The 25,631-nt window shown below is 37.2% G+C and overlaps 2 protein-coding genes across 3 annotated transcripts in view; both read left to right on the top strand.

Annotated features, from left to right (window-relative positions):
• The first annotated feature begins 84 nt into the window (after window positions 1-84).
• Window positions 85-25,631, top strand: part of LOC6647757 (putative uncharacterized protein DDB_G0292292) — a 50,118-nt gene continuing 24,571 nt past the window's right edge. The window contains exons 1-2 of one of the 2 annotated variants that reach the window (XM_023178245.2): window positions 85-199; window positions 6,966-7,264. The gene's annotated coding sequence lies outside the window, so the exon portion shown is untranslated. Of the gene's footprint in view, window positions 200-2,903; window positions 3,181-6,965; window positions 7,265-25,631 lie in introns of those variants that run through there. The other variant, XM_047013498.1, reaches the window with a different exon arrangement.
• On the top strand, window positions 14,177-17,180 carry LOC6647756 (dynein axonemal assembly factor 5). Its single transcript, XM_002070569.4, has one exon. The coding sequence runs from the start codon at window positions 14,440-14,442 to the stop codon at window positions 17,011-17,013; it is 2,574 nt and encodes an 857-aa protein (XP_002070605.1). The 5' UTR covers window positions 14,177-14,439; the 3' UTR covers window positions 17,014-17,180.

The following is a 25,631-nucleotide window of genomic DNA, read 5'->3' as shown; positions in this document are numbered from 1 at the left end:
TTGCCCAGCTCGTTTGGCACTGTTGGGCATTCACATTCACAATCACATTCGCAGTTGTAAATTGACGTTTTGCGTTAACGACCGTATTTCTCGGCTTCGTCATCGTCAACGTTATTGTCGTCATTGTCGTTGGCGCGTTGTCTTTTGAATAGCACAGTTTACGTGAATTTTTTCCAACTCGAAATTCATTGAATAAAGAGTAAGGCAATCTTCTTCTTTGGCACCCCATGCGACGCACAATTTGTTTTGCATGCCTCCAACTATATATATATATGGATGTCGATTTCAGTGTATGTGTGTGTGTGTTCGTATCTATGAGTGTTTTTGATTTGTGAGTGTGTGTGTGCGCGCCATCTCATCCATCGTTTTCCTTATTCAAATATATCTAAATTGCTTCATCTTCTGTAGCAGCAACATCACCATCAACAACGTTTTGTTATTTTTCATATATTTTTTTTATTTTGCATTTATTTTTAGTTTTCTGTTTTGACTCGTTTTGCCCTTTTGAGCTCTACTACCCATTTTCATGCATTTCATATACATATACATATATCCCTTCCCTTTAATTTTTTGCCTTTCCTTTGCACATTTTTCTGGCGAATCCTCCTCAATTCAATTCAATTCAATTTGCTTTCGGTGTGTGTACAATTTAAATGAGCAATCAGAGATACTTGTGAGTTGCCCATTGTTATTCTTGGGTGCTCTTTTTTTTCTTGTTGTTGTGTATTATTTTTATTGCTGTTGTTGTTGTTGTGGATTTGCTAATGATGTTCACATTTTAAGCTGTTGCTTTGGGGCGTTGAATAGCGAAGTTGACTTGAGAATATTTTTACAAGAGTTCATGGAGTTCATTAGCAGCAAAAACGAAGCAAAATTGAATCGTTAATAGATAAAGCAAACTTTTCTCAAATGTTCAGTAATCCATAATGCTACAATTTCTTTGTATTAGGTCAGAATATTAAACACATGACTAATTGGTCTTATCAAATACATATTGCCTATTAATAAACTGAGCAACTGTAGAGGGAAAGGGTGTGAGAGAGAACGAGAATGAGAGTGAGGGAGATGCAAAGAAGGCATGAATACCCCCTTAAAGCTAATTGAGCTGTCGCAACATTCAAAAGTCTTTTATAACAAATCGCTTTAGCTGACTAATTCACTTCAACGCAACTGAATTACGACATTAAAAAACAATGAAGAACCTTTGTGTGTATAAGTGTATGTGTTTGTGTGTGTGCAGAGTTCTCAGGAAATGAAATTATACACCAATTATTGCTAAGCAAAAAAAAAAAAACAAATTGCTACACCCAACCTTAATAAAAAGAAATATCATTAAAAAAAAGAAGGAAAAAAAACTTTTTACATAAAATTTTGGAAAGAAAACTATAAACTCAGAGCACAGCGGAGGGAGTATGGCTCGCTTGGGAAATGAAATCGCAATAATTAATCAAATAATAAATCTGAGTGAACAATTAACGAAAGACAAAACCAGCCAACCAAAAGGCACCTCCACCACCACCAGCAGCAGTAATAAAAAGCAATGGAAAGCCCGTTGGCTCAGCATTAATTAGCGCTAAACGCCGTCAAAACAACAACAACAACAATAACGACAACAACCAAAGAAAGAAACGATAGCAACGACAGCAGCAATAACAACTAAGTGAATGTCTGCCACCGAACTTCCCAAAAGCAGCAAAACCAAAGCAAAGCAGTTCAGAGCTGAGCAGGAGCAGAGTAAAAACATCGCAGCATCCGCCGACGCCGCCGTCGCCGTCGCAGCCGCCATCAACTTATTAAAGTATGTACATATAACTCAATTATAGAGAATTAAAAACAAACTCGCTGCGAACCAAAGCAGCAACCGACCAAACGACCAAAGCCAACGTCGGCAATTTGCAATGCAAAAAAGATACAGCCAAGAGGCAGGCAGCGGCAATTCTCCAATTGCTGCAGAGACATTGTCGGAGGGGTGAGGAGTTGTAGAGGGCCTACTTATGAAGAGGCAACAACAATCAGAAGCAATAAACACATATTCAGCATTTAATAATCATTCGAATAAGCCCAGAAGCACACGGCAACATATTTGACTTTCCCGCTGTTTAGCAACATGTTGCTAAACAATAACTCCAGCCATGCAGCAATATTTATGAGTTTCGCTCAACAGCAGAAGCAGCAGCAACGAGAACAAGATACAATTAAGCCGTAATGCATATGAAAATTTGTGTTTTATTGCCGTGCGTTATGTTCACGTGCACGGCAACTGTTTGCAGCTATGTATAGCTACATATATCTGTATCTGTTTCAACGTGCCTGTGTGTGTGTGTGAGCTATGTCTATGTGTGTGTTTGTGTTGAGTGTGGAGAGCACACCATAATTGTAATTATAGTAATATGTTTTATGATGGTCCCAGTCGTTTAGCAGCAGCAAAGCAACCCCCACACAGGCACACACACACACACACACAGACAAAGAAGCGGAACACGAGACAGATAGACAGACAGACAAATGGACTGAGAGCGCTCGCGCGCCACTCGAAGCCAGCAGCAACACAAGCAACAGCAGCAGCAGCAGCACTCTGCGTTTGGCCAAAATGTATCTAGATACATAATTGCCACATTCAGTCGTCGTTAAATAGTTGCACGGCACAGTTCATACGTAGCAGCAGCAGCAGCAGCAGCAACAAGCAGTGGCAGAGGCAACTTTTATACACTACCCTTCATCGTTGTTGTCGTCGTCGTCGTCGTCGTCGCTGGCGTCGTCGTTGCCGTTGTTGTCGTCATCAACATCATCATCGTAGATTGTTTGCAGTTGTTGTTGTTGTTGTCGTCGACAAACGTCGTTTTTGTGCTTTATAGCACTCGCAGTCAGAAATCGTTCAGAATTGTTGCCGTCGTTGTCGTGGTCGGTTTTGAATCGGAATTCGGAATCGGTAACGGACTGAGACTCAATAGAATACACTGATATTATTATTATTCATGTTATTATTGACAACACCATTTCCCAAAAACCTTCCCAAATAAAAAATTAAATAAAAAAAAAACATTGCTGGCGTCGTCATCGTTGGCAGCGTGCGGATGTCGTGTATATTGCCGTGTACGCGTACGCGCAAATCGTTTAACCTAACAAGTGTTTTTTTAGCCGGCTAATACACTGCGAAAGTGTGAGTGGGAGAGAGTGAGAGTGAGTGAGAAGTCTAAAGTTGAATTCAATTCAATTGCGCCGGCTTATTCCTCTACTTCACATACATACAAACATACATTTGTATATGGCATACACGTAATCATAATTAGCAATTAGAAAGAGGCCAAAAGAAAGAAAGAAAGCAAACAAGAAAAACCCAACATTGCATAGTGAAATATGTGAGTGTGTGTGGACCCTCCACGAAGAGAGATAGAGGTGCCAATGTACGTTTAGGCCAAAACTATTTTAATTAAGTGTGTGTGTGTGCGGCAACAATGAGCCTCAGTCACGCATGTGTATCTCTGCCCTCTATTCAAGTGTGTGTGCGCTGCTTTTTTGTATCCATTAGTCACACATGAAACTAATTAGCATTTCGTCTGTTTGTTATTGTCGCATTTGCTGGTCAAAAGAATTAGCGCGGTAAACGCGACAACGTCAAGCGCCATTATACGGAATATATGTATATACCTACCAACAACAATAACAACAACAACAACAACAATAAATAAGCCAAAATAAGAAATATATATATCGACATATTTTAAGTATTTATATCGGCTACAAGTCTACCCACTGTGAATCTGTGTGTGTGCCTCTTTACGTGTGTGTGTCTGTGTGTGTTTTTTTATGATTTTGCTTGGCATATACATTAATTTGTTGATTTTGTGCGACCGACGGCAATCAGCAATGAAATTTATAAAGACGGCGACAGCAATTTCTGTGCGCAATTATCATCATAACGCCAGCAGCAACAGCAACAGCAACAACAACAACAGGCACTCCTCTGCCTATTGGCGCTAATTGCTGCCGGTGTGTGTGGAGCTCTGAGCAACGGCAACAGCGTCGGCATCACTCTCTCTATATATACATAAACATATATATCTCTCAGATACTTTGTGTACATTGCCCTGACTTCTATTGTTGCCGTTAACATTTGCCGTTTGTCGTTTGCCGTTGGTTCGCACGCTTGCAACAGCAACAGCAACAGCAACAGCAGCAACATCAATTTGTCAACTCAATTTGCCGACAGGTTGCGTTACGCAGACGCACTAACAAAATTCAATATTTTTCGAATGTGTATAAATTAATTTCCAAAAAAAAAATAAACACACAACCAAAAATGGAAATTTTAATTTTCACAAAAAGTATTTCAATTATTCAATTAAAATTCAGACTCTGCCCAAAAGGTGTGATAAATGAACCAAACAAAGTACATATAAGAGTGCCAATCGAAATACCTGTGTGTGTGTGTGTGTGTGTGTGTGTGTGACTGTGAATGTATTTGAGTGATTCGTTATTGCAGTCAACTTTTGTGGCCTGCCTGTCGTGTGTTCATTTCCCATTAATTACGCGCCTGACCATAAATGTTTGTTGTTTGTTAGTGTTTTTGTTGTTGGTGTTACTGCCGTTTAGCTCATACATTAATAATACATTCAAAATGTATAACTATATAATGGTTATAAAAAAAAAGCGTAATTTGCCCAAAAACAAAAAACCCACCAACAACACAGAAAAAGTTCATATTTTAATTGTTGAAACGTGCAAAACGCTAATAAAATTAAACAATTAAATATATGTAATTAATTTTTTAAATTGCAAGCAGAGCAAAAAATTGCCACAAATTAAAAGCAGTTCATTTAAACTTTTTGTTTGTTATTTTTTTTATGCATTGGCGACGCTCTCGTTTTGATATTTTTATGCGCATTGTCATTAAATGAAACAATTAATAAAACATTAGCTCAAATTTTCCTTTTCAAACCAGAAGTAATGGCAAACCGAACATGAATATTAAATCATAATTCTATGGATTTTAAATAATTTTACAGAAAGGTGCATACAAATTTTGTAGAGCTCTTAATGGCCAATAAGAATGGGTTCAAAAGTTGAGTTAGTGCAGCGAATGTGGCGAAAATCGAATAGAAACGTGCATAATACAAACATTATGTAAATTTAAAAGGTGCTAAAGTTCCAATAAATGAGCTAAAATTATAAACAATTGAAGATCTTTTCAGGGATCTTTTTAAATGATCTCCTTTAGGAATATCCAATTTCTTATGATCAAAAAACTTTAGCAAACGATTTTCGCATAAATTTATGCAAATTTTTTTTTAATATAGTATATGATTTTCTTATAAAGATAAAACAAGATTCCATTTCAGTATTTTGATGATAATAGTCTATTCTTTCTGTTTCTAGTCTTAATTTTGTTAGGTTGAAGACGTTATAAGCGTTTTCTTTATAAGGAGTTTGAAGAAATCTGATTGGCTAGTTCTTTTGAATGGATCCCAAGGTCTTTGATGCATATCTTTTAATATTTTTGAAAGTTCCTAATGATTAGTTTCCTTAGAAATGTGAAAATGCATTTATTACTTTGGATAAATGCATTTATTTAATGAAGGGATATTAAATAATACCAAATACTTTTTTCCCCAATAAAAATTTCTTCATATTCAGTCGAAAAAAAAACAATCAAAAAGCTTGATGTAAATTTTTCCAGCCATATGGGAATATGGAAAAATTCATTCTAAGCTCTTTATTGCTTAAACGTTTTAAATAAGCAATGGAGAAACCTGACATTTAAGCAAATTTTTAAAACGGAATTGTGCGGAATCTCATATAACTCATTAATTCAGAGAATATGAAATTAAAGACAAAGTATTCGTATTATTTTTTTTTATTTTTGTTTTTTTTGTTTCGCCTTTTGTTTTTGTCATATATTCTGGTTAAATTTGACTTTGAATTCTTGAAATTCTCGAATATAGTAACTAAATCATAGCACTCACTTAATTAAGTTGAATTATATATCAAATTGTGTGCACAATGTATTTATATTTATATATACATACGTATATATGATATGCTATATGATTGTAGCAGTTTATTGGCATTTGAAATTTAAATTGAATTCAACAATTAAATGCATCTCAGCAATGGCAAATGCATATGCCAAGCAAGCAAATTAAATATTTCGCCACATTTTTAAATATTTAAACGAAGCTGACAGCTAAATTGAAAAAGAGAACCGAGACACACACAGAGAAACAGAAAGAGAAAGAGCGAGAGAGAGAGATAAAAGACAAATGAAGCCAAGCGGGTCGAATATGAGGATTCAGGATTCGGGTCGTACATTTAATTAAATCAAAAAAAGAACTGAAACAAAATGCAAATAAATAAGTTAAAAATATTATGCTGCCAAGCAGAGAGAAAGAGCTGACTATAGTGTAGGAGAGGGAAAGCTATAGTGAGAGACAATAAGCTGCCAATTATGAAACCAGAACACATTTAAAAATAATTAAAAATTAAATAAATGAGCAATGCGACCTGCGGGCATTCGCCATAACAAATTGTGCAACTAATGCTGAATGAAAACAGCAACAACAACAACAACAACAATAACATCAGCAACAACAAAAACAACAAACGCAAATGCATTGAAATTAATTTGCAACCAAAACTGGCATTGAAACAATATAATCAATAATTGTCAATTGGCTGACTGGTTGGCTAATGAATTAATTACATTTCTCTCTTTTCCTGTTTTTTTTTCCTCCCTTTCCTTCCCCACGATTTTTACATTTTTTTTTTGCTCTCTCCATTCGTCTTTTGGCCTTTCATTTCGTCAATTTCATTTTTTTTTTTAATTACCATTTGCGTTTTTTACTTTATCTTCTGTCTTTGTCGCCAATTTTTTTTTCTGTTTTGGTTGGGTAAAACAATTTAATTAAGGAAAGTGGATTAATTTGCAACTCGTTAGACTAATTAAGGATTATAATTATCATCAACAGCAGCAGCAGCAGCAGAGACTAACCAACGAGCCATGTAAAACGTCAGCATATAGACACATAGATACTCACACACACACACACCCATAGATATACACACAGATACGCAGAAAAATGTATTAAGTGAGTGTGAAAGCAAAAGGATAAAAACAGCAATAAAACGTGACCTTTGAAAGAAAAAAACTTATAAATAGAAAACGGCAAAAAAAAAAACAGAAATAAAAATAGAAAAAAAAGGAAAAACCATTTAATTGGATTTCATTTCGTCTTTTCGGCTTTCATTTCGGATACAATTAACTGAGGTAAGCAACAACAACAATTACATTCTTAACTATTTAAGCATATAAATACTCGAAACTATGTATACGGCCAATATACTTTTCTACCTATAGTAGCAAAGTGTATCCTGCCATTGAAACTTATTTACATTTTTCGAGATACTTTTCATAGATATATTCACGGTCAGCTGCCTTTCAGAAAGAATTCAAAAGTAATTGGATTTATCTATATTTATTAATAATTGTTTTATGATATGTAATTCATATTGTTTGTTAATAAGGCAACTATAACCAGTTATTCATTAAGTGACTACTCAGATTGCTAAAGTTAACATACTTATTAGCAATCTATAAATTGTAGATACTTTTCTTTTACATCATCAAGTTTAACTTTCGTGACTGTAAAGTTTTGGATATTTTTAAGAATGAAAGAAATCAAAAGAAACAAAGAAAAGGAGACGGTAGAGAAAAAAAGAAGTAAACGGATAAGTATAGTGTATCCGATTATTCATATCGCAAGGATAGATAAGGCTGGGTTCATAAAAAATTACACCCTGATCAAGAATAAAAAGAATAGCAAACATTTGTATATATTTAAATATTACTAAAACCGTTGGTAGGATTCTAAAAACTCCTATGAGTTCTAAAAACTCTAAGAGTATAAAGCTATCTAACAAATCAAAAAAGATTCCTTGAATTATTTACCTTTTCAAAGGTTTCATTAAATGGTTTTTAAACAAAATCATATAAATTCCGGGGATTTTTTTCTATTAACGCACTTAGTGACATCATTTGATTACTAGAGACCTAGAGCAGCTCATTGCCAGATAAGAAAATTTACAAAACAAATAATTTCTAAATCTAATATGTCCCAATCAATTCTTAGAAAAATGCAATATTAATCAGTTGAGATGAATAGGTTAATGTTTTTTTTTCTTTTGCAAATCGCAACAAACACTGGAAAAATATTTCAAAACTTAGGTAAACTTTAATGCAAATGCCAATTATAATCTCTCAGTGTAGATTTCCCTTATCATGTGGGAACTAAATAACATTTAGCTAATTTATAAATCAATTTCAATTAATCAAAATAAATGAATATAAAGAAATAGCAACAAATTAGTTGGTACTTATTTTCTTATCGTTTAATGATAAGAACAACAATTCAAATAAGAAATTTACAGTGTGTGTTTGAATACGATATACACCAAATTTAAAGGCAAAATAAACTTCTTTTAATTTGTAATAACTTTGCTTTAGTTGTTGAACAAAAGTTGGCTTTGTTTTTTACATCAGTCGTCTAAACATTTTTCAATCGAAACAGAATATTCAGTCAAGAAATTACTTTCATAGTGAATGTTTGTTTAAAAACTCTTCGAATCTGAAAAAAAACGTTCAATCAGTTTTCGTCCTAGTTATAAAAATTACAACTAAACTTAAGAAATAATTTCGAACAACATCGATTAAATAAGTCGCGAAAGTTAACACAAATCAAAACTGCAAAAAAGTACAAACCGTTTTTGTTTTTTCACAAAATTGATTTAATAACTAAATTTCTTTAAGCAAGATTGACCAAGTAAGTTGCAAAATAGGAAGTTAACGAATTGGCAAGTATATACTTATATATATAAAGGGGATATCACACAAAGCATTTTGAACACTTTTGGTTTATTTAAATCGAATTCTATCTCATCAGTCGTATAACCTTAATTGGCCTTGTTGCAAAAATTTTATTGACATATAATTAATTTCAATTACATGATGATTTGGCTTATTTGCTCTGTTGGTGCTTTCTGCTACTGCTGATGACTATGAGAAATTATGCCAGAGGCAAAATCAAATGGATTCATGTATACTCCATTCTATAGGAAGCAATCACAGCGTATATATATGTATTATATGTATGTATGTGTCAATCAAATTAGTGGGCCAGCATATGGACTGCACAGTATATAGATATGTGCATCTTACGTCAGCAATATGACATTTACTATGCTGATACACACACACACACACACAAACAATCAGCCAGATAGAGCAATTCAGTCTAATCGAAACTTCTGCTGCAACTATTTGAAAAGTAAATAAACAAGCCAACAGCTAATCAATTTACACATAAACTGTAAAAGAAATTACACACAAAAACCGAAACCCAAACCCAATAGAATTATCAATGAGTGTGCATTATTTTGGTCTCTTTTGTATGAATATTTGCAATTATGGCAGACGACGACCAAGCCAATAGATACAGATACATATACACACAGAGAGATACAGATACATTTGTAGATACGCCATAAGCATGGAATGATAATTATGCCAAGCAAGATAACAACCAACTATGAGAACAAAATCGCTTTCTCTCTTGTTCTGATGGTATCTATAATTGTAACATCATTCCCCCCTTTCGTTAGCCCTTGTTATCTTTTCTTTTTTCCTCTGTTGTCTGCGTTTTTGTTTAGTTACTCACATCATAGAAAATAATGTCACTCCATGGACAATTTGTATATCATTGCAATGGCATTTAATTGAGTGTCGTGTGTATTATTCATAATTAAAAGGCAATTTCATTCATTCGACTGCAAAACAGTTGTTGATATCGAATATCTAATGCATAATTGGTTAACTAAACTAATTAAATTGTTAAGCAAACAACACACATCACACTAGACTGACATTTGACGCTCTCAATGAAACTAGTTCTTCAAAACTATGTATCTACACAAATAATAATAAGTATAAAAGGCATTTGGTATTTACGTAAAAACCATTTGTCGATCCAATTACCTGGCCTGCATATTTCATGTTAATTACTTGAATAACTTAAACAAATAAACACATTGCACTAGTAGTAATAATAATAATAATAATAATAATAAAAATACCAAATCACTCTGTGGCATATGTTTCCAAATGAAAACCGCAAGCAATGCTTTTAAAATACTTAAGATACACCACTCACTACCAAAGATAGGTGAGAGGGGAATGGAGTGGAAGATCGGTGGGTTAGCGGGGGGAACGGTTTACAAGCAGTAAATTAGCACAAAGCGTCGTTGACAGAAAATGCAAAAGGAAAACATAAAGAAAAACAACATAAATACATGCAGCAATTATGCGAACATTAAGTGGGCGAAATGCGAAGTAAGATAAAGTCAGACTGAAATGAATTACATCTGAAAAGAAAGAAGTTGAGGCACTTCTTTTTTTTTCTTTATTAATGTTCAAAAGAGAACTCCCACCAGAGAGGCTGTTAGACGGAATTCCCTTAAATATTTCCCCACAAATGGTTAAATGATTGCAATTAACTACTATGACTAACATAAAGCTAAATAACTGGAATTGTAGTCATCCTCAACTTATAGTTTATAGCTAAGGCTCTACAATCTTGTTTCAAATTAGGCACAAGTTTTTTTTAATATTCAACACTATAATAAAATTTTTAAAAGGGTATAATAAAATTAGTCATATATTTAAAGTGGAAAAATGTGTATTTTTGGTTTCGTAAACTTTTCATCTACATATAAACATGCAAGATTGTAAATTCGTCAAAAAATCTCCACTTTAAAATATTATTTCTTACAAATATCGGCCAGTGGCGGGTTCAAAAGGGATTCAGTTTGTGAAAGTTCTCACTGAAATTCCATATTTCAACCAACTTAAAAAGGCCCAATAGCCCAAAACTCTTGATTTCTAGGCAATCTCGGGAATTACAGGGGCTTTTTGTAGTCTTTTTTGTATCAGAATGCAAGAATGGATTTTCAAATTGATTAAGGGCAAATATTATTTTCGTTAAGTGTAGTCTACAAAGTTCTTTCGGCGGCACAGCACGCCAAAAAGCAGATCACCAGAGAACGCAAGAATAACTCTTTGAAATGGCAGCGGCAAAAAAAAAAGAAAAAAAGAAAACAAGAACTGGCAAACCCAATCTCGTGCTCAGATTCAGATTCCGACACTGAGACTTGGACTTACGGACAGACGGTAGACTGTTGCCTGATTACTGGCTGGTTCTCAGATGAGTCACGCAATCAATATAAAATGCCAACAGGCCACTTACATGCCGCAACAAGCTTTTTATAGCTGGGCAAGTGAACTAACGGTTTGGCCTGCGGTTTTCCAGTAGAAATGGAAAGAGTAGGAAATGGGGGAAGAGCGAGGAGCAAACCAGATGCAAAACAGCGCCATTCGAAAAGCAGACCATTAGCTACATTTCTAATCAGTGATTCCGAGAAATTGACACACACAACACATTGCTGCAGTCCCAGCCTGAGCCTGAGCCTCAGCCTCAGCCTCAGTTCCAACCAGAGAGCTCCCCCCTTAGCTTGCGTCTCGCGGCGTAGTCTCTGTCGCTGTCTCTGAGGTCTATTGCACTCAATCAACTAAATTTCAGCGTCGATTGACGATGCTGCTGCTGCTGCTGTATTTTCGTTTGAAAAATGAAAAGGAAAATGAAACTAATTAGCGTTGTCCATAGCACAGGCCAAAAACAGTTTGCCTGTTTGCAATTCAATCAATATCAATTGGGTAATTTGCATTTTGCCAACTGTCAGCCAATAGACGACTGACTTTGCAATAATATGACCATTATCGTGCCTCTGGCTCAGGCCGGCAAAGCAAAGGCAATTTAAATCTTTGGCAAATGATTGCAACTAATTTCGAATTAACCATTATATGCAAGACACTTTTCCTTCATCACAATTGAATGATTTCCGGGAATTGATTCGGATTTAGATACTTTTTAACTGCTTAATTCGAATCTTTAGCATCTTTTAAAGTAGAAAGAGCATTTCTAATTGAAGCGACTTTTAGATAGATTTTTGGTTATAATGATCCATTCGCACAGGACAGGAAAAACGTCTTTCAATGTTATTTGCTAACAAAATTGCTAAGGATAGAACTTTTGTCCTCTTTATCTGTCAGAAAATCTCCTATATACATACATACATACAGGCAGTATCCGTCGGTAGTCGTCGGTGTAAGAGTATCAAAACTTCGTTATGAATCTAAACAAAATTGAGCCTTGCGTAGTTTAATGCAGTCCATATCTGTGTGCGTTTATTTGCCATTGAGTGTGCTCAATTGCTTTTGAAAAGTTAATAATAAATGAAATAAAACTATAAAGTAACATACAAATGTAAACATATTGGTAACTTTGTTGCTGCCGTGTCAGGCCAGGCTAGAGACCAGGCCAAAGACCAGACCAGTCCCGACCAGACCAGACCAGGCCAGACATCAAATCAAATTGAATAAACGCGGTCCATTACTCTTCCAGTGATTTTGCCAAATGACTTCATTTCATATCAATTAACTTTATTGTGCCGCTCTGTTCCTGTCTGTATCTGTGTGTGTGTGTGTGTGAATGCGTTTCTGTATGTGTGAGAGTGTAAAAAAATGCACAGATACAGAAACTCTCGTACCGAGATTGCTGCCCTGCCTTTCCGCCGCCTGTTGTGTATATGAGGCAAACCTGATTCATGCGCTTAATTGCTTTGGAGCGTGTGCCTCGTTTGCCTGGGCTCTGCGCGTCTATCTCTGCCTCAACCCCAATCTCTGTAGCAGCGCAGCGACAGCAACAAAGCAACAAAAAAAAAAGGTATGAAATCGAATTGTGCCAACAATAAAAGCAACAAAAGGTAACATTTGACTGAAACTGGGAACGGCGGCAAGGGCGACAGGCGACAGCAGCAACAATTTTTTTCGGACAGTGGTTTCAAAAATATTGAATACATGACAAAAAAAAAAAACCACATAAAACAAATAATATGTTGCCGCCAATCAAAACGGCTTAAACAATTGGATGCTGGAAAAAAGAGAAATTGAAATACGAGATGCTAGAGATAGGCAACCCATTCGATAAGAGATCCATTTTGCAAATAAAATACCAAGTGAATATTACTCGGACAAAGTCAAAGTCCCTGTAATACAATCATCTTTCTGGAATTTATTTATTTGTGCAAAATGATTATACCAGCTGCAAATTCTTTAAAACAATTTTCTAATCTTACAAAAGCTTTATCAAACTCTGGACTTACTCAGTCCCTGAGAATTTGGCGTCATGTGTAAAGCTTTCTAATTGCTTACAGTTTCTGGTAAATTTAATTGAATTAAGGAATCCCCAGTTAAGAGGGGTTTTTCTTTACTTTTATGACTAGGTATATTTGCTAATTATTGGTTTCTTGTTTGATTAATTAAAACCCATCCAGAATAACAAGAATCTCTGTACACCCTCTAATAAATCAATTTTACGATAATTGTATCTAGTTTTGACAAGGAATTACCATAAAGAAATTGGCTCTAAATATAGAACTCTTTTAGCTGTTAGCTTTGCAATTATATTTGTTTTAATTTTATTACATTTTTTTCTAGAGGAATATTACCCCCATTTGTTGAAGCATTTTTCTTATCTGAGTATTATTATTATTTTATTTATTTTGTTGTGCCCAACCCACTTTTAATATAACCCCAATTTGATGACCCACAAATGCAATTAAGTTTTGTCGATAAAAATAGGCATTTTATGTGATTTTTGGTTGATTTTTTCCCCCCCATTTTCTATGGAATGAACCTCGATCTTTATTAAAGACCGCCCCCCCCCTTAGACCATCATGGAGAAGTTAACTGAGCTGGGCAATCAATCTTAGATATTGTCGCTTGTTGTCGCTGTTAAGGTGATAAGGAACGACATCGCAATTAGATAGCCCGGCATGAAAGATAAGCGGTTCTCTTTTATGAGACGACCTCTCATAAAAGACAGCCGCACATTCACACACACAATCACACACACAAACACAGAGACATACATTCCATTTCTAGGGAAATTTCAATTTCATAATTATTAGACCCATTTGAATTGCGCGCCAATGTTCAATTTTCCAACACTGCAATATTAGTGTTGAGTTAGCTACAGCTGAAGCTTGGGGCTGGGGAACAGCTGATCGATTTAGTAGGCCGGGCGAAACACGCCGGCGAAGTTGACTTTTGTTATTTTGACATAAACAAATATTAATAGTAATCATAGCAACCCATGGATTTATATATTTTTGATGTTGCCTGACGACTCGTTTCACTTTTCACATTCTCATTTTAGTCTCGCAGCTAGTCAGTTCAGTTCAGTTAACAAAAATAAATAAAAAATTCACCAGAGAAACCAAAAAATCACCAGAGAAACGGGGTGATAAGGATCCCCAGGGAAACGGGACAAAATGACTGCGAATATCGTGATGGACACGAAGCTGATCTGTCAGCAACTGGAGAACAGTGATAGACGTATCAAGACGGCTGCCTTGGCCCAGCTGCGTGAACAGTGTAAGAGCATTCCAGCCGGTACCGGCGTACGTGAACTTGAGCAAATGGCATGTTACTTCGATGAGTTGTACTTGCATTTGCTCAAGTGTTACACGGATCACTTTGAGGCAGTGCGCGACCATGCTGTGATGGCTGTGAATGCTTTTTTGGAAATTCTTCCACCCTTGGATTTCCATTTGACGAATGTGATGGCAACACTGGGCGAACGCATGGGTCAGACGGAGACTGTGGAGCCGAGCGAGGAGATACGTCTGCTGTATATATCACAGATGCATCTGATGGTGCGTCTATATGTGCCAATGGGAACCGCGGGCATCTTTCATGAGTGCTATCCCCTGGCCACCAAGGTGCTGATCAAGTCCATTAAGGACGCATATCCGTTGGTGCAGCGTGAGGGATGCGCAACTCTGGTGAGTCTAACCCGTGTGGCCGATACTGCTCAACTGCGTCCACATACCCAGGCTCTGGCTGTGGCCTTGTACTCCATGTTGAATCACAAGCACGCCCAGGCGCGCATATCAGCTGTCGAGGCATTGGGCAGACTTAGCCTTCACATGGATGCCAGTGGAGAGAATATGCGGCGTTTATTCTCAGAGGTATCGCCTCTCCTGATGGATAGCATGCCTTTGGTGCGTCGCGAGTGTGGACAAATGGGTATACTGATGCTCATGGAACTACTGGATCGCTACTCATTCTTTGAGAGAATTCTGCCACTGGTGCTTTGCTGCCTCAAGGATGATTCCCCTGATGTGGTCAACTATATACGTCCTCTGTGGGTGAAGTGCGGTAAGCAATACTATGACGAAAACGAGACGGAACTCTCACAACAGGAGCTTAGCGACTTGCCAGCTGAAAATTATCCCAAGGATGTGGAACGTCCTACAATTGGTTGCCGTGGCCTGGTGCAACGTTCCTTGCGCCTATTGCAGCTGATCACACGTGAGACTGGTGACTGGAAGGACAATGTACGTTTGCATTCGTTGAAGTTGCTCTATCAGTTTATCCTGCACGCTGAGGCAGCCATGACAGCAAAGTTTTTCGAGATCTATCCACATGTGGCACTTGGATGCAGCGATGAGAATGCTGTAGTTAGCGCCGAGGCCAAGAAGGTGTCAGATCTAATGGGCCGTCTTTTGTCCTATGATTCCTGGATTGATCATGGTTTCCATGGCATAGAACATCATGCAAAAGATTCATATTTGATGTGTTTCTATTACATGTTCAAAGCCTCAACGGGCGGCACCTATGAGCAGCTACTGTGTTTGGTTAAACTTCTGAGAAATTCCGACTATTCGCACACTCTTAAACCCCGGTTCCAGATGTATATTCTTCGTATGATGGACACTGTGATGGATAAGGCCCGTTGGGTTACAGCCAGTCAAGCGGAGCTAGAAAAACTGTACGACGTTGTGTATGTGGTGCACATCAAAGTGATTGCCTTGATGCATTCGCTAAATATGAATATGGAATTCAAAGAGGGCAAAACAGTGCTGGAACGAATTGCCGAAGCCGAGCAAAAGTCCGTGGACGAACTACATGAATCTCTCTTTGCATTGGTCCTGAAAGATGTGCAGAATCTTGACGCTGATATAGATGAGAATGCTGAGCCCATATTGCTGCTCGATGGCCTAATCAATACATGCAACATTCGAGCTACTTATCTACCGGAACTCATTGAGAAGGTGAAAATTGTTTTCGCTAATTGCTCTGATAGTGCCCAGGTGCGCATTTTCAGCAGCCTTTCGGTGTCGTCGCTGCTCTGGTCGAAGACAGTTAAACTGGAGCGAGAACAGAGCACCCAATTGTGGTCTAATTTTGTAAAGGAAATTGTGGAACCACATTTAGTCTGGCAGGCGGGGGTCACCGCTGAGGCAATGCGCTCCATGGCAATGGCCACTCTCTGCGCTCTGGCACAAGGTGCACCGGAGGAGGCGCGCGAGGTATTGCCATCATTGGCCAAGCTTATGTCCAGTTTGCTTGAGGATCGCAATATAACCACACGTCATTATGCCATCCAGGCTGTGGTATTCTTTCAAGGCCTAAACGTGGAGCAACTCAAACCTCTGGCTTATGCTACCATGCAGCGCATGGATGATCCATCTTCGGAGATTAGATGCATGGCAGCTATTGCGGTGGGTGAATTGCGTCCGGTTTACACTTCTGAATCGGAGGAGGAAATCCAGCATGAGCGTGAGGTCTGGGAAGCATTTGTACAGCGTTCAATGGATCTGTTGCTTCTTTATCACGAGAGCCCCGAGAAGGATGTCCAAGCAGCAGCCGAACTTACACTCAAGAAGCTTGCAAAGGCCAATCCAAAGCTGTGGGAAGATCGATATGCCCGCGCCCTAACCATGGTACGTCAAAAGGATAGACTGGCTGAACTTTACGAACGACTGACCATCAAAGATGAAGATGACGATGACAACGGTTCAAAATTAGCCATAGTTAAAGAAGAATCTAAGAATCAATGATATGTATATTTGCAATTCAGTTTTAATGTCATAGTTTTTAATGCTTTTATTTTTGGAATTCGAAACGGCAAAATAATTGCTCATGTACATGTATGTACATCAAATACTGCAGCTACTGCATCAAAATAGACTTGAGTATTAAAAACGTTTCGAATCCATACAATCCATACACTTGTGTTTATTTTGCAAATGCGAGATATTTCGTTTGATGAATTGTTTTCATTTTTAGGATGGGGCTAAATAGGATTCATGTTGAAGATAAAAGAAAATTGCAAATCATAGCAATTAAAATTGGGTCAAGCGTCAAGTATTCAAAGAAAATCAATGGAAATGAAACGAAAATCATTTTAACCGTGTCCAAATGGGTAATATTAGTAGATGGAGTTGTTTTTTAGTCAAATTTTCAGCTGATTTCTGGAAAGAGGCATTTAAAGAGGGGCTCTCTAACAACTTGTAAGAGTTTACCTCTGACTTTGACTTTTAAACGAAAACTTGTTTTATTTGCTTTACCCCTATATACCTGCAATTGGTTGTGCATGATTAAGCATCGTTTTAATATAGATGGCAAATTGCAGAATCTTAAATGGGTACTAGCCCTTAGGCAAATATGAAAGCAATAAGATCTCTACATTTTTTAACTATCATTTTTCAGTTCATGGCAAACTTCTGGTCGTAGTTAATAAAATCGTTTTGCATGGTTATGGCATGAAGCCTTATTCACTTGTTTATTGCATTGAGCAGGGCATCCATAAAATCAAACAAAAAAAAAAACAAGTACAACATCCGTTGAATATAGACTTTATGCACATATGTATGGATGGTAGCTGTATTTGCATTCATTTACAGTCCAATGAAAGCGAATTGTTTAATTAAAGCGCAATTTTAATAAACGTGAATGTATTTCCAGATTGAATTCGAATACGAACGATGTATTTACATGTATTAAATTCGCACATAACATAAACCGTTTTTAACTTAAGGTGGATTTAATTCAGTCACAATAAATTAAGCATGCGTTGAGCCCTGAAAAGTAGACTATGCAATTTTATTAGCCAACTGTTTTGAGCCCCTTTGAGTAAGTGTTATGACAAAATTGTCGCTTCTTTAAAAATAATTAGTCAATATAATCATTTAATTTGTGTTGGATTAAAATTTAATCTTTGTAAAATTAGTTTAAAATCATAGCCATTTGCCCTCTTGTCCTTTTTGCATTGTGTTGCATATTTTAGTGCGTTGTCGTTTTAACGGCATTTCTCCAATCCGCATTCAATTTGCTTGACAAGGCCATGATGACCCAGTTTTGGTGTAAAACTAATTTGTAGCAATGTAACCAAAAAGTTTACACACTATATTAAAACAATTTGTCAAATTAGGCAAAATGTACAAGTTTGTAATTAAAACACACACAGACGGAAAGAGAGAGAAGGAGAGAAACACACACAAATACACGATTGCAAAGCGCTTCAGCTGGCGCCATTCGAAATGACATAAAAGCCAGACCTAGGAATCGGTCACCCTTCCCAACCTTTTCCTCAACTGGCTCCCAACTATCTCCGTATCTCTCTCTTTCTCTATCTCTCTCTATCCTTGTCTTTTACACTCTGGCAAACATTTTTCATGTGCGCTTAATTGCTAGCAAATGAGCAAGAAGCTTTTTTGCGTGTGAGTCGTCGTCCTTGCTCTGCCTTTCCATCTCAGCGTGTGTGTGTGTGTGAGAGAGAATGTGAAAAAGAGAACGGGATTAAAAACAAACACTTTGAAATGACTAACTGTAAATAAATGTAAGCAGCTGTTAGCCTTGCTGCCTTTTATTCATCTTCAACTTTTTGTTGTACAATTAATTTATTTTCTTATTTGGCATTTAATATTTGAATATATATAGTATGCAATTATTATTTAAATTTATTTTATTTCTTGAAAATAAAACTTAAACTCGAAAAAGGATCAACAAAAAAACAACATCAAATTAGCTGCTATAATTTGCCATGCATGAAGAGTAGCGGGTGAAGAAGTGAGTGAGTGAGTGGCATAAGAAGAAGTTGCCTCTCATTGTTATAGTGAAGCTCATTTAACTAATTATGCCGACTTTCCAACTTCAAAGACACGGTAAGAAAGCTAAGAGAGTTTGGGTGAATGGCATAGAAAAAGAAAGAAAGAGAGAGAGAGAGAGTGAGAGTGCGAGCAAACGAAAGAGAGACGTTGAGGGACAAAGCTGCCACCACAGACGTCAGTTGTCAGTTTAATTAATCCTTTTCAGTCCAACACAGACAGAGGCCAAAAGCAGAAACAGAAAATAGAGCTCTCAACTTGAGACCGAGCGCACGGCAAATAAACAGTTATAAATACCAGGAAAGCAGCAGTAGCAGGATCCACAACGGTATGTCGAAGGACCTTTTTCACTCCCTCTCTCTCACACTCTGTCTGTCGGTCTGTCTGTCTCTCTCTCGTATACGTTGTGGCTCACAAATTAAATGCTACATTCAATGCCATTTTGAAATCATTTCGAGTGCTCGACCCTGTGAGTGGGTTTACTGGGCAAATCGTTGCTTTCCACCGAAGGACGCACAGAAAAGTTGGCAAAGCTTCAGTCGACTCGACTCGACTCGACTTTTGCCGCAATTGAATTTCCGTTGGGCACGAGGGTAAAAAAGAATAAGAATAAACCGCAGAATTTTTCTTCTTCTAGTATTTGATTTTTTGTTTTTTTTTTTTTGGCTGGCAATTTGAAAATTACTTTTATTTAAAAGGTCATTAAAATGTTGCCAGCAAAACCAACTTATCTATGACAGTAAATTGTTAACATTATTATTTTTTTTATCTGCTTCTTGAGAGATCCTTCAATGCCAATCGAGAAATATAAATATTTACAAGTTTTAGTCCTTGAAAATGACTTGATTTGACTAGACCTATTAAGTTTTCTGTAGCAATTAATATATGGCTACTTAAAGCATTTTGTCCTTAAATGGTTTATGTAACAACTTTTTATGGGGTCCATATAACTGTGTATATATGTACATACATAATGTTGATGTATGTGAAATTAGTTAACGTAACACAATTAATCCACTGCCATGGCAACACTTGTGTAACAATATCCTGGCAAATGGCAAATGTGCTTCCAATAAAGTAATGCCTCATACCATGCCCCCAGACCCAGTCCGAGTCTTAGCCAGCTATGAGCGATGAACGATAATTAAATACCGTCTGCCAGTCATCCAGACCGTTCGCCTGGTCGCCCGTTCGTCTCCATGCCAAAAAGTTTGAATTAGGGTGCCCAACTACCACTAATAAATACAGACAGAGAGGCAACCATCGCCAGTGCCCAACCAACATCAAGCAAAACACCCACCTACTCTAGCATTCGGCTGTCATCAGAGTTCTTCAGGCTTCTCCACCCACCCATTTCATGAATTCCAGTTGAAGTTGAAGATGAGAATTTTTGCTTCATTTGCTACTGCTCCCAGCATCGCTTAGTTCCACTTAAATGCTTAATTATAATTGAGTTTTATGTACAACGCACAAGAGGGCAAACGAAAAACTGTCTCTCAACTGCAAGCAGCAGCATCAGCATCATCATCAGCTTCCTGCCATTCCGGCATCTTCTTTCAGTACTTGAAATTAAATACAAATAATCTTTTGACTCGCTTCTCCTTTTTAACAATTTCTTCCCTTTTCTTTCGTGGCTCCTGCTGGCCTCTCAGATCAGAGGGTGTGAAAGGGTTTTTCCTTTCTTGGGGAGAGAAAATAAAGGAAGAGCCGTTGTTTTAATTACGTCTTAATGCCAACGCTTAAGCGGACCTGAGACACAGAACCAGTTAACGAAGTAAGGTTGAATGCCTTCCGAGTTGTGCGTATCAATTCAGCGTTAATTGCTTGCCAGTTCGCCTTCAGAGTCCCTCTTCTTGCCATAGTCTCCCTCCTGCAGTTAATGTAAATGACGAGTGGCCAAGGAGTTGGAATGGTGGATTGCTAGGGATTGGTTGTGTGCTGTGCGTGTACAGCGGATAAAGTGCAAAGGCGCGAAAGCCATTTTGGCAACGTTGTTATTGATTTTTATATACCAAAACTGACAGATACGCCAGTTAAGTGATATGCTCGCACAGTGGGCTCAATAACTATTTGTCCAATTTGAAATTCACATCTGAATTGCTGTTGTTAATATAGTGGGCGAACTAAAGTTGTTTAGTTTGTAGTGTAGGGATTCTTGCGGACTCTTCAAAAAAAAAAAATCCCGAAAACCAGTGAAATTTTCATTCCATTGCCATGGTACAGCGATTGTTTGCGCCCATCCTTGGCAAAGTGTGTTTAATTATGAGAGTCTGCCAGACAATACTGACGACCGAACTCTGAATCTGATTCTGAGTCTGACGCTTGCTCACACAAATCCAACTAAACGGAAGCGGCTGAAGGAGTCTGCAAAAAAGTGGAAGAAGGCAAAGACGGCAGGCGAGTGCCACTCATTTTGTGCCTGGGCTATGTATCATTATTATGATGCCAGAAAGTGTTTATTTTTGGCAGACAGGCCAAGAGATTCAGGGTGGGACTGGGGCAATGGCAGCGCCAGCAGTTTCTGTTAATGTTCGCGTTAATGTTGTCATACTCTCTCATTACTGTTTGGTTGAGGGACGAGGGGAACAAAACGAGGACTTCACTCCATAGCTGGCATTAATTAAGCATGTTTGACTGTGAATGTCAACAGCAGAAATTGCCAATGTGCCTCTTTGGGTGTGTGTGTGTGTGCGTTGACAGGCGACTTTGGAACATAAGGCTGGGGCAGGGGCAGGAGTGACAACATTCGTATCTGTCTTCATAGCCACACCATTGCTGCCGCCCCCTTCACAGCGCCAGCATTCCGCGCTCCACGTAATTAAGTGACGCAAGTCAATTTATTTTGCAATTAATCATTAATTTATGCGTACGGAAGTATAATTGACTCATATTTCAGACAACCATCGAGAGACCCAGCGACAGAGGCAGCGAACTTTAGATAACAGACATTTCATGGTCCCACCTTGAACTTTTTTTTCGATACAATTGATCAGAATCTGTAGCAGACGCAATTAAAATATGATATTGCGCATTTCGCCGAGATGATAAAGATAGGAGATAGCGCCCAACACCCTCCACTTTCCTACAATCATCTCATTGATTACCTAACATAATATTGATTATTATTTAAGCTGAAAATGCGCATTGGATTTGCAAAAACATCTCTCATTACATTGCCAAAGAGTAAACACTGCAGAAAATTGTTACAAAAACGAGTATATAAAATAATTATTCCACTTCCATTGACCTAAATTTTAAACTTTATTTATGTCGGAAGAATCTAAAGGAACGACTGCTAATCATTAGGATTAGTTTTTACTTCAGTAAAGCAATTCGTCATCCTCCATCTTTAATTGAGGCTTGCACATTTATTGGATTTTAATTTAAACGGAAGTCAAACAAATGGAGCTTTTTGCTGCCACAATGCCTTCAATTTGTAATCCAAATATACCCCGAATAAACCACAATGAGTAAATGGTATTTTAAAAAATTCATTAGTAAGCACTTTTTAATGCATCTTGGAAAAAAAAAACAAACTAGACACAAGATAAAATAAATTTAAAACGTTTTGATGAACTATGGGGTCGAAAAAAATTCCAGAAACAAAAAAAAAGGCATTCGCCCGCATAGTTTTATGAAAATTGGTTTGCATTTTTATGAGCCTATTTAATGAACTTTTTGCATATTTTATGTACATTCAGTTGAATGATTGATTGATTGATGACTGGCAGGCAACGGCGTTGGGCGGGGGAGGGGCAGGGGCAGTAAGTGGCATAACAATATGTAGATATATGCAGACTGTAAAATGTATTGGATGAATATATATATATATGTATATGTATGAATATGTATAAATAATTGATGGCATATGTGCATAATGCATTAAGTTAAAACATTTCATTCCCAAAAACCAATCCATTCATTTGACAATTAAGAGCAGACCAGCCAAATTGACTGCGCAAAGGACCAGGATCAGAAGCATGACAATTAAACAGCAATTAGTTGAAAAGGAAGAGGTTGATGGTAAGAGAGGTCATTAACTTTTAACCCAGTTGAGCGTAATGAATGTCAAAAGTTTAGCCAGAAATCTGCTGGCCAAGATGGTGGCAAAATGATGTGGCAAAATAGGGAAGAGAAATTAAAATGGGAATCATTTTCATAGTGGGTATTCATACGTAAGCTAAAAAAGTATTTTTAACCACATTTATATTGTTGTTATTGTCGCGCACTCATTTAAAAGATCATCAATCATGGGCCAGTTAGTTAATTGCGCGCTCACAAAGGAGAGGCCAAAACAGGCGGGCGGCCTAATGGTCAAAACCAAAAAGAAAAAAGAAGACGAAGAAAAAAAAACACGTTAAAACGAAACGTTTAAAAAAGAAATGCTAACACAGGCAAATTAAAAATAAAGCTTAAGCACGCCAACTTTTCGAATCGAAAAAAACTTTGCTGACCCAAAGTGGCCTACTCCCACCTCTGTCCTCAACCCCGCAAATAAAACACTCACCCCCTAAACCATCAGCCATGCAAAGTTCAAGTGAAATAAGCCATGACAAGACCGTACCCCAAGGCTCACCCACCCCCCACCCCCAAAACTCAAGACTTTCCTCAAGGACTCAGTCAGGCAATTTTTGAAGTGCTTTAAGCGCAAATTGCCGCAAAGTTTTCGACTTATTTCTCAAGCACTTAGTTGCAGAAAGCAAAACGCAAACGCAACGCAAAGCTGAAAAAAAAGAAATACAAAAAGAGAAATCAATTTGTGAAAAGAAAAAATTATGACAGGAAGCATTTGAAACGGAAATGAGCCTGAGCTCGCTGTGTTTCCGGCTCAGCGACAATATAACTGCAAATATAATTAGCTGACATTTTCACTCGTCTCACAGTTGGCCATATTCATTGCTCATTGTGCTAATGAGCTTCATCAAATTGGACCAGGATTCTTGCTGCTATAGTATACACTGTACCCAGTGTCTCTATCTCTGTATTCTGTCTCCTTATGCCTTTTATCCCTCGGGCCACTCAACAGTTGTCCATTTTCTAACTGACATCCGCCACCAAGCCACACGCTTCAACGGACTTAACCTTTTCAATTTCTGTTGCCCAAACAAAATGTCAGAAAACCCAAAACTAAGCCACACACACACACACACAAACATTCTTTCAAACCCCCCCAAAAAAACCGATTATATATATTCGAGTCTCTATATATGACGCACAACGCAGACGCAATATAAAAATAACTTGAAAATTGCGCAGCATTTATAATCTGTCTTTGATTTATATAACGATTTCCGTTTAAAGCGCCACAAATACATCTTTCATATACAAGAAACTAGATGAGAACAAAGGAACGCACTAACTTTTCCAACGAAGTTAACATACCCTATTTATATTCTATAACTCTTAAATATTTAACCAATTCTGAGTTGGAAATTATCGAAATAAAGTTTAAACAAGACTTTTTCGAGGCAGTTTTCCTACATAAGAAACATTTGTTAGTCAGAAATTAACCATAACTTAAGACTGAATTTAACAAATTTTCGCAGGATATAGATTCCATTTCAAATTCGTATTTCCTAGCTTAATATAAAATTTCTATACTTTTGTATGCAATAAAATGTAAGAATTGAGTAAAATTCGAACTACAATATTCTGAAAAGAAGATAAAGGAATATCTTTTTTATATCAAAGAAACTTGACTGACTAAAGATAAATATCGAAGTCGACATTTAACGCTATTTATAGAATAAAATATCCACAATCAGTTTTATAAATTTCCAAAAACTGAACTAAAGTAAAGAAAAACACTTTATATCAAAGGTCTATCGATACTGTAATATACCCTACAGGTTTAGGGTATCAAAAAGGAGGGTTTCCCAGTTGGGCTGACTGTTTTATATGCTGACTTGACAACAATAGCACACATCCAATCGCACACATATACAAAAAAAGGGAAGAAAGAGAAAGACATATAGACTTATCCCTGAATTCGACAATGTGCCTGTTCGTGGCATGAATTCAATATAATAAATAAAATATAATGTTGTCAATAAAAATAAATAAATATAACATCAGTAGCTGTGGCAGTAGCAGCTCTAGCACCAAACACAGAAGCATTGCAAAAGTTGAAGACGTCGCTGGGGGAATTGTTGCCAAAGTGCTTAAATGCTTCACTCAAAGAAAAGTAGCATCATAATCTTTGTGTGCCCTGCAGATTTGGTTTTGCCTGCCAATAGCAGCAATAGCAGCAACCAAAACATGGGCGTTTTATGGGCGTGACCAGTAGTCAGCAGAGCTTGAACAACAATGCTTCGAACAAAATCCATAGTCAAAAATAACAACAGGAAAATATTTTCCAATGGAAAAGTTCTGTGTACCCTTAGCCAACATTCTCTCACACAATTTTCACCGATTTGCTAACTGCTTTTCGGCTTGTAGCTTTCTTTAAGCCAAATTGAGAAAAGTGTTGTGAATGAGCTGTTTAAGGTATTAACAATGCTTTCATCAACCCTACAACCTTTGCCATTGATGAGGAAAAGAAAAACACTTTCCTGTAAGGAAAGAATTAC

Source organism: Drosophila willistoni, chromosome 3R, assembly GCF_018902025.1.
Source record: "Drosophila willistoni isolate 14030-0811.24 chromosome 3R, UCI_dwil_1.1, whole genome shotgun sequence".
NCBI lineage: Eukaryota > Metazoa > Arthropoda > Insecta > Diptera > Drosophilidae > Drosophila > Drosophila willistoni.
This window is presented reverse-complemented; position numbering and strand designations above follow the sequence as displayed.